The sequence below is a fragment of the Hylobates moloch genome, unplaced genomic scaffold (assembly GCF_009828535.3).
Source record: "Hylobates moloch isolate HMO894 unplaced genomic scaffold, HMol_V3 SCAFFOLD_3, whole genome shotgun sequence".
In the NCBI taxonomy this organism is placed as follows: domain Eukaryota; kingdom Metazoa; phylum Chordata; class Mammalia; order Primates; family Hylobatidae; genus Hylobates; species Hylobates moloch.
In genome coordinates, this window is record NW_026652278.1 from 166143356 (window position 1) to 166154278 (window position 10923).

The 10923-nt window shown below is 37.6% G+C and overlaps 1 protein-coding gene across 1 annotated transcript in view; it reads left to right on the forward strand.

Moving 5' to 3' along the window:
- The window catches only part of LOC131382991 (uncharacterized), a 162163-nt gene extending 154596 nt beyond the window's left edge, over nucleotides 1–7567 (forward strand). The window contains exon 4 of the mRNA XM_058435842.1: nucleotides 961–7567. Coding sequence (XP_058291825.1) covers nucleotides 961–1047 — 87 coding nt within the window. The 3' untranslated portion in view covers nucleotides 1048–7567. The remainder of the gene's footprint in view (nucleotides 1–960) is intronic.
- Nucleotides 7568–10923: the final 3356 nt, after the last annotated feature.

Consider the following 10923-nt stretch of genomic DNA (forward strand, 5'->3'; position numbering starts at 1 on the left):
CCCTCCAGGTGCAGATTGAGATGTGACTTTTATCAATCAAGAAAATTGATCATAAGAAAAAGGAGATTGTGACTTAGAAGCTTTACCTCTAGATTTTTCGTTTATATTCAAAAGTACATTGACAGTCCTCTGTTCCTTGAACAAGACAACATGCCTCTTTGCAGAGCTCTTGCATTAGCTTTTCTTTTGTCTAGAATGTTTTTCCATAGTATATTCGTGCCTCATTCTGTCACTTTTTTTTTTTTTTTTGAGATAGAGTTTCGCTCTGTTGCCCAGGTGGAGTGCAGTGGTGCGATCTCGGCTCCCTGCAACCTCTGCCTGCTGGGTTCAAGCGATTCTCCTGCCTCAGTCTCCCTAGTAGCTGGGACTACAGGCAGGTGCCACCATGCCCGGCTAATTTTTTTCAGTTTTTTTTTTTTTTTTTTTAGTAGATACGGGGTTTCACCGGGTTAGCCAGGATGGTCTCAATCTCCTGACCTCGTGATCTGCCTGCCTCAGCCTCACCTCCCAAAGTGCTGGGGTTACAGGCGTGAGCCACCGTGCCTGGCCTCTGTCACTTTTTAAAAACAACAGCTTAAATGTCAATGCATTATCCTTTTCTAACTATACTTTATACAGTCCTTACTCCTATCACTCTATCTAGTTTTGTTATAGTATTTACCTAACAGAAAACTACTTATTTATTTATTTAAGTCAACCTCCCTTACTGGAATGTAAACTGCATGAGCATAGGGCCTTTCAGCTTTATCTTCTACTACCATTCTAGTTCGTAGTACAGTGACTGGTGCATAATACGCAATATACATTTGTTATATAAAAGCATGAGTACAAAGCATATAAAGACAACCTCCATTGTACAAGGGCATGCAGAAAATAAATAGTGATGCATTTAATGAATTTATGTATTGAACAACTTTAAACATCACATCTAAAGAGCTTAACAAGTATTTGTTTTTATAGTTTTTGCTGAAGCACCAAAATAGAGGCAAAGTTTTGTGGAGGCCAAGTGCTACCTTATTCTCAAATGGAGTTTTAGACCATCCATGAATTACTTGCAAAAGGCATGTCCTGAAACTCTGCACCACTAGACCATCGTACACCTTTAATGAATTCTTAGATGCATTTTATATATGATCTATGTCTATAAAAATGAATTCATTAGAAGACATTTTAAAAATGGGAATTTCCCTGGACAAAGAGTTTTAGGAAAGTGAAGCATTTCTTTTGAAGCCATGTGAGGAGAGCTTTTGGAAAAGCACTAAGGAATCTTGATATGTATGCTTCATGCTTCTGTAGACAGAGGGTTGGCACCTGACTCAGATATAAAAAAGTCTCCAGGTTTTATCATCGCTGGCAGAGCAAGAGGAGAGATGGCCAGAGTGGAACACTGCAACCCACCCACTGATGCTGGGGCGAAGACGCCCTGGGCCAGACCTATAACACATAAGCAGAAAGGAGCTGGACTTGAGGGTCTTGATTTTGAACAGGACGCTATCAAAAGTCCCCACCTGGGAAGTTGTACTAATAGCCCCCACCTGGGAAGTTGTACTAATAGAAGAGTCAGCGTGGGGTGGTGTGTTAGTTTGTTTTCATGCTGCTGATGAAGACATACCCAAGACTAGGCGATTATACAAAAGAAAGAAGAGGTTGAATTGCACTTACATTTCCGCTCGGCTGGGGAAGCCTCACAATCATGGCGGAAGGCAAGGCGGAGCAAGTCACATCTTAACGTGGCTGGCGGCAGGCAGAGACAAAAATGAGAGCCAAGTGAAACGGATTTCCCCTTATCAAACCAGCAGATCTCACGAGACTTATTCACTACCATGAGAACAGCATGGGATAACCCGCCCCACAGTCCATCTCCCACCAGGTCCCTCCCAGAACACGCGGGAATTAGGGGAGTACAATTCAAGATGGTATTTGGGTGGGGGCACAGAGCCAAATCATATCAGGTGGGCTGCCAATAAAAAGGGGCGGGCGTGTGTTAACGCTTTGGAGAAGGCATTGTTTCTCAGATAGGAGCTACAGGTGAGAGATCCCAGCGACAGAAGGTCGCCAAGGAATCTGTGGGAGAGGAAATAAGAATTTGGCTGTCCCCAGTTGTTTGAGACTGGGGAGAAGACGATGAGAAAAGTTTTAAATTGGATGAGAGGTTGATACTCAGATATTAGGCAGGAAAGAAATTTTATATCCCTGAAAAATGAGAGTTCCTAATAACTAAGTAGAAAAAAAATGTCAGATTGGCCTCATATTTCATCTGGGGATAAATACAAACAGTTCAAAATTAGGGCAGTAGTGAGAAAAAAAAGTGGTCACTCTGCTTTTAACCTGACAACTCTTATTCGGTCAATTTAAATGTTATACAGGTTTTAGATAAAATACTAATAAGTAAAACACCTATGATAGAGTTCTGGGTAAAATGTACAACATTCTGTACTTCATAAAGAATATAAACTCAAGTTTATTATATATATTACGTGTTCTCTCTATATTCTTTCTATATAATCTAATATATGTATTTTCTCTAATAGTAATGAAAAAAACCCACACATATAGGTATGTATAGAAAAAATTGGATGCTGACACACCTAAATGTTAAGATAATTTTTTTCCCTGGGATTGATTTAAATTTTCTTCTTTATATTTATTTCCTCTGGCCCTGGAGGTGTGTATACTTTACTCATTCTTTGATGCAAATACTTTTTTTTTTCTTTTTTCAGATGGAGCCTCACTCTTGTCGCCCAGGCTGGAGTGCAGTGGTGCTATCTCGGCTCACTGCAACCTCCTCCTCCTGGGTTCAAGCGATTCTCCCGCCTCAGCCTTCCAAGTAGCTGGGATTACAGGTGCCTGCCACCACGCGCTGCTAATTTTGTATTTTTCGGTGAGACAGGTTTCACCATGTTGGCCAGGCTCATCTTGAACTCCTGACCTCGGATGATCTGCTCACCTCAGCCTCCCAAAGTGCTAGGATTACAGGTGTGAGCCACTGCACCGGGCCACAAGTACTTTTTTGAGTCCGTTGAAGGTGTCTATTGGAAAATGTGATTACACTTCCCAGGAAGCAGGTGATAATCTCTCCTTAAGCCCCCTTGACAATGGGTGGTCCAGCCGCCTGTTGGGGTTGCTTGGTCCTTTGGCATGATTTAACATTTCTTAGGCAAATTTTTATTTTCAGGCAGCCCCTCGCTGGTTGATGAGAACCACCTGCATGCTGTTGACCCTGCTGATGAGGGAATTCTAGCTGGTTCCAGGGCTTCTTGTGCTTTCTGTGCACAGTACTTTCTTGTTATTACCATGGCCTCTTGCCTTTATTTCATAGGCCTTTGTCAGACCCTAGGTAACAGTTTTCCTAAATATCCAGGGCTCCAGGAGGCCCTTTTTCTAGGCTTAAAACTCTCCTAACTTCTTCCCAGTCGGGAAATTGAGACTTAGAGCAGACCAACAACTTTTTCCTAAAATAAATCACCTCCTCTATCTGCAACGTAGGTCAGCTTCTCTAACTCTTTTACCAGCTGGAGTCCAGTGATCTGCTAAGGTCATATGTGTGCACGTGTTGCTGGGTGAATCTAGCTTTCTGTAGACTATGGGAGTGGTTGACATACATTTCCTAGGACTTCGTCATACATATAATGGAAATAATTCCGTGTGAGCATACCATTTTTAGCTTACTAAATCCAAAAGTATATTAAAAAGTACTTTATGATACATAGAAGAATAGAAGAATATCTTCACTTTGTAAAAGTTTTCAATGTTCTAATTCACTCATTAACAGCAAAAATCACACAAATATCTTGATAGATGCTGAATAAGAATTTTATAAAGCTCATTATTTATTTTAAAAATTGAAACAAACAACTTATAAAGTTGAATTTCTACCATATTATGTATTTTTTAAATTCTCATAAAATTGAATGGAAACTTCCTTAATGTGTTAAAAGCTTATACCAAAATATAATGTAAATATAAATATTTGATGCATATACATCAAATATCACATTTGAAGATTAGATACATTATCTTAAATCAGGAGCAAAACAAGTGTCCAATTTTAATTATTGGATTTCAATAAATCACTTGAAATTAGGGCTAATTCTTTGGAATTCACGTAAAAGAAATACGGATTTTGAAAATTTTGAGAAAAAATAAAACAGTAAAACTCTATGATTACAGAGATATGATCTGCATGAAATCCTGGTAGAATTAACAAAGAATGAGCGTTAATAAGAGAACTGAACAAGCTTGCTAAACATGAGGTCAACTTTCTCAATTCTTTAGCATTCATTTAAATAAGTAATGCCAGCCAAAACAAAAAATAATGTAATATAAAACAATAGCAACAAAATTTTAAAAGTGTTTAGAAATTAACCTTGGAAAGAAATCTACAAACCTTTATAATAGAAATTTTAAAATTGTAATAAATGAAATTAAAGACCTAAATAAATGTGGAGATCTATTATGTCTTTATTTAACAATATAAAAGTTTTTATTCCAAAATAACCATGCAAGTTCAATGTAATTTCAATAAAGATTCAGTAGTACCTTTGAGGAACTGAACATATATATGTATATACAAAATATACAGATACAAAAATATCTGTGAAAAAGTCAGCTGACAATAAAGAAACAAGATATCTTCTTAGTGATATATAAATGTATTACAAAGCCTAAGTAATAATATTATAGGAAATAAAGAGTGAAAATATTAATGTAACAAAATAGGGTTCAAGAGCAGACCCCTTGATCTGGGAACTAGATAAAGATGAAAGTGGTATCATCTCCAATGGCAAAAGGTTGAATGGTTCATAAATTGTTTTGGGAAAACAGACTTACAAAGTATAAAAATAAAACTGGTCTTCTATTTCACAGCATATACAATGGAGGACTCCTGATTGATTAATGATTTAAATGCAAATAGTAAAACCATAAAAAATAATGGGGCTATGGAGATTCATTACAGAACCTTAAAAGCACAATGTATATGGATTTAACTGCAATGGATTTATCAACATAAAAATTCAGGATATTTTTCCAGCAATGAATATTACAAAAAGTATTAACAGATGGATGACAGATTGGGAGAAGGTATTTGCAAAGGGTTTAATATTAAAACTATACAAAGAATGTCTTCCAAGTAACCAAAAAGATGAAAAAATTAGTAAGGAAATTGGCAAAGGATATAAATGGCACAAAATGACTGAAAATTATGTGTATAGATGTGCAACCACATGAGTAATCAGATAAATGCAAAATAAAATAAAATACTACTTCACAGTTATTGGAGTCCCAAAATGGAAAAGAAACTGTGTTGATAAGAATATGGAGAATTGATGTTTGTCATCTATAGCTTGTGGGAACATAGACTGGTGCAGCCTTTCTGGAGGAAATTACACAGTGGTGGATTTACAAATGCTTACATCTTACTACTCAACAGTGTGATCTTTGTTATTTTATTCTGGAAAAATCTTGCCCCCATTCCAAGCAGGGACATGTTTTGAGGAAATAGGTAATTGGAGGCAACATAGCTATTTATTATTAGGGGAATGAATAAAAGCAAAATGTGTTGATTACATACTATGGTTGTATTAGTCTGTTTTCATGCTACTGATAAAAACATACCTGAGACTGGGAAATTTACAAAACAAAGAGGTTTAATTGGACTTACAGTTCCACATGGCTGGAGAGGCCTAACAATCATGGCATAAGGCAAGGAGGAGTAAGTCACATCTTACGTGAATAGTGGCAGGCAAAGAGAGAATGTACCAGCAGGGGAAATGCCAGATGCTTATAAAACCATCAGATCTTGTGAGAACTCACTCATTATCATGAGAACAGTAAGGGGGAATAGCCCCCATGATTCAATTATCTCCACCTGGCCCCGCCCTTGACACCTGGAGATTGTTACAATTCAAGGTGAGATTTGGGTGGGGACACAGAGCCAAACCATGTCAATGGTATTCATACTCAACATGTCTGATCTTAAAAACTTCATGTTGACTAAATAAATAGAAAAGAGAATATTGATAGCATAGTAATAATTACAAGTACCTTCATAAAACATTATTCTTGTTTTAGAAAAAATTCTCATACTGAAAAAAAAAATAACCAAAAACATGAAATCAAGCATTTATTCCATTGATAGATGAATGGGGGTAGGACTCAGGGAGGAAGGTGAGAAATATAAGATAAAATATATAATAAAATAAAACAAAATGGGGCCCTTCAGACTGATGGTGAACGTGTATCATGATTTATGTGAAATGTTTAATTCAGTTATTTGGACCTGTAAAAATCAAATATCATGGGGTAAAAATTAAATGAAATTTTATTTTAATGCATAGCAAAATTGGTTAGGAAGACAGATCCTATTCTACTATCAGTCTCTTTTTTGGAAATCCCTTTACAAACAGTAGACTGTTGAGCATTGTTTCTTCAAATTTTCTGTATGTGAAGATTAAAAATATTAGGCATTTTTGAATATGGAATTGATAATGTATGGTGAAGGCAGTTTCTTTGTGTGTTTTAACAATGCTATCCCATACGCAATGAGTATGTAAAACATTTCTGTCAACTTCAAGTCTGCCATTCTGTTCTATTACTTGCCAATATTTTCACTGCATGAAACTAACTTTAATTTCTTTGTTTCTGAGGAGTTGGTGATTTTCTGTAACATATTTTATGTACAATCCAAAACAATCCATTAAGCACTCCCTCCCCACATTCCCTGTTTTTCTGTTGACATTCAGATTCAACACATTTATAAAATTAAGGACTGTTTTGCCAATCTCAGGTACCAGGTGTACTATACTTTGAGGGTTATTTATTTTCTTTAAAGTCAGACTGGATTTTGGCCCATACTTCATTTGAACTTCTCTCCTTGCATTATTCGTCTATAGGAGAAATATTGATTGGAAAAGCAGTGTAGAATAAAGTTAAATGTCCTATATAATTTTTCCTAAATAATTAAAAATGAGTTTTTTTAAAAAGCGATGTTAAAATTGTTAAGTAAATTCCAATATGACTGATTCCTGTATTGACTTCCCAAGGATTAAAATCTCATTAGATAAGCATGTAATATATCTTACATGATAAAGTGTCCATAAGAGTAGCTAATAGTTTTCTTAGCATGTAACATTCAAAACTGAGCAATTAATAATATGGAGTGACCAGTAGCTAACAGTATTTAAATTTAATGAAACCTTCACAAATTCATGTTCTTCCATTTCACAGAAGGAGAAAAGGCTGATATTTAACAGTATTCAGTTTTTTGGGGGAATACTTTTTAGGAGTAATAATATTTTCTAAGTGCTTATTCAAGATAAGTTTTACATTATGGGAAAATGCAAGTTATTAATTCTCATTAGATTTATTTAGTGTTCTGTTACTCCTACATTTTTAGAGATTTTTCCTAATAAGATATGTATATTTTGGCATCCAACCTCTCAATATCTTGCATGGTATTTAATATTGATATAGATATTCCTTTTTGTTATCCTGGAGTTTGAAAATACCAGCTTGTGGTATGTCCTTTGTATATTATGAATTAAAATATTTGCCATTCTTTAAAATACCATGTTATCCATGATTCATCTTTTATTAACATTAAATCCACAGACTGCCATAAGCATAGTCTTATCACAGTTTCTTCTCACCTAAGTATTTAACAATATAAATCAATGTGTTAGATGTTCTTTCATGTGCTACTAGGGAAAAATAACTGGCTTTTAAATGATTTTTAGTTGTAATTATAACAATAGCTATAGTTCTTCTCCTGATGGCTTTTTTTTTCCCAGGTGGCCTATTTTTATCCTGACATTTTTGTCCATCCTATGAATTTCATCATAGGGAAGGAACAGCAGTTTGTCTTAGAGCAGCTCAATTTCAATCTCCAGGTGACAAGCTGATATTTCTTTCCTTTGAAGAAGCTTTTAATATGATGGGTTAAATGTCAAGGAAAAAAACCCATCATATATTGAACCTTGATAACCTCATTTCTCTTAATATTAATAACACTGACATTTGATTTTTTAAAAATGTTCTATTTTTTAACAGATGTCAAGATTTTTAAATAATGCATTTATTTAGGTATCTTGCACCTTGTTACAAGTCATTTAGTGTAATCACAACATTTTGGTGAATAGAAAAGAAATAATCAACTTCAAAGGTATTTACTCATCTTCAGCTTACTGATAGTGTAAAAAGAAAAACTGAATTATTACACTAAAAATTCTGCGATAGACTGTATTCATTTTAGTTTAAAAATGGTTATCTACTATGAATAATATGAAGGAGCAGAAAGACTAGAGTTGAAGAAGAAATAACTTCTATTTATTAGATGATAAAAGGAAAGAAAGTTATAAACAGGAGAGTTTAAAATGGTTTCTTAAGTGTTACTGGCTTCTTAAATACATTTTAGATTACTTTTTTTAGACACACAACTATTTAAATATTGAGAAAATAGAACGTTATATGTTTACTATCTGTTTACCTAAGACCATTAATTATGCAACAAATATTAAATGTAGAAATGTGTCTGGAATTGGTGGGTTCTTGGTCTCACTGACTTCAAGAATGAAGCCGTGGACCCTCACGATGAGTGTTACAGTTCTTAAAGGCGGCATGTCTGGAGTTTGTTCTTTCTGATGTTCGGATGTGTTTGGAGTTTCTTCCTTCTGGTATGTTCATGATCTTGCTGGCTTCAGGAGTGAAGCTGCAGACCTTCGCGGTGAGTGTTACAGCTTATAAAGGCAGTGTGGGCCCAAACAGTGAGCAATAGCAAGATTTATTGCAAAGAGTGAAAGAACAAAGCTTCCACAGCCTCAAAGGGGACCCAAGCAGGTTGCCACTGCTAGCTTGGGCAGCCTGCTTTTATTCTCTTATCTGGCCACACCCACATCCTTCTGATTGGTCCATTTTACAGAGAGCCAATTGGTCTGTTTTACAGACCAGAGAGCTGATTGGTCCATTTTGACAGGGTGCTAATTGGTGCGTTTACAATCCCTGAGCTAGACACAAAAGTTCTCCACCTCCCCACTAGATTAGCTAGATACAGAGTGCTGATTGGTGTATTTACAAACACTGAGCTAGACACAGAGTGCTGACTGGTGCATTTACAAACCTTAAGCTAGATACAGAGTGTCGATTGGTTTATTCACAATCCCTTAGCTAGACATAAAGATTCTCCAAGTCCCCACCAGATTAGCTAGATACAGAGTGCTGATTGGTGCATCCACAAACCCTGAGCTAGACCCAGGGTGCTGATTGGTGTGTTTACAAACCTTGAGTTAGATACAGAGTGCTGATTGGTGTATTTACAATCCCTTAGCTAGACATAAAGGTTCTTCAAGTCCCCACTAAACTCAGGAGCCCAGCTGGCTTCACCCACTGGATCCCATACAGGGGTGGCAGGTGGAGCTGCCTGCCAGTTCTGCACCTTGTGCCCGCAATCCTCAGCCCTTGGGGTGGTTGATGTGACCGGGCGACGTGGAGCAGGGGGCGGCACTCGTCGGGGAGGCTTGGGTAGCGCAGGAGCCCACGGTGGGGGCACGGGAGTGCTCAAGCATGGCGGGCTTTAGGTCCCGAGCCCTGCCCTGCTGGGAGGCTGCTAAGGCCCTGTGAGAAATCGAGCACAGTGCTGGTGGGCTGGCACTGCTGGGGGACCCAGTGCACCCTCCGCAGCTGCTGGCCCCGGTGCTAAGCCCCTCACTGCCTGGGCTGGCGGGGCTGGGCCGGCCACTCTGAGTGCGGGGCCGCCACGCCCACGCCCACCTGGAACTCGCCCTGGCTGGATGCGCGCCCCGGTTCCCGCTCGCACCTTTCCCTCCACACCTCCCCGCAAGCTGAGGAAGTGGGCTCCAGCCTTGGCCAGCCCAGAAAGGGGCTCCCACAGTGCAGTGGCGGGCTGAAGGGCTCCTCAAGTGTGGCCAGAGTGGGCGCCCAGGCCGAGGAGGTGCCGAGAGTGAGCAAGGGCTGCGAGGGCTGCCAGCATGCTGTCACTCACCAAGCATGAAAGGTGATTTTTTTTTTTCAGTTTTACAGCATAAAACAAAATCTGGTGCCGCGGGAGATGTGATTCATGACTCTTACATAGCTTTAAAATGAGGAGATATGGGAGGTTTTTAGCCTCTTAAATAATAAATGCTGCAAGTATAGCTTACTCCATTTATCCTTTCTAACAATTGCTATACACACAGACACAAGTATGAACACATATAAGATGTGTAGTCTATACTTTTAGGATGGTAGCCACTAGCCACGTGTAACTACTTAGGTTTAAATTTAAATTCATTTAATTTTAATAAAATAAAGAGTTCTTTTCCTCATTTTCACTAGTCCCATTTTAAGTGCTCAAGAGTCACCTGTGGCTGCTGGCTTCCCGATTGAACAGTACAGGTCTAAAACATTTCCATCATTGCAGAAAGTTCTGTTGGACAGTGCTGCTAATTGATTTCTCAGTGTGGAAGGAGGTGTCTTTAAACACCTTTGATTCTTTCATAACATTACTTTCAATATTTTAATATCTAGTCCTACATATTTTCCACTGGTATGGAGGTACGATATGCATCCATAAACTTTTCACAAATTTCTACTTAAAAAAAAATCAATACCACTGTGTACTATTGAGTTCTTAAAAATTTAAGAACTTAAAAATTAAAGTTTAAGAAAATTTAAAATTTAAGTTTAAGAACTTAAATAACAGGACAGCTTAACCACTCATCACATCATAGAGTAAAGAAGATACACTTTCTTAGGAGAAATAAAAAGATTAAGTATTCATATTTGGTTACTGCTGTTGTTTGAATGTCCCCACCAAAACACATGTTCAATTTAATTGCCAATGTAACAGTATTGGGAGGTGGGGCTTTTAACAGTTGATTAGGTTACGAGGGCTCCCCCCTCATGAAAAGATTAATGCCCTGATGGAAG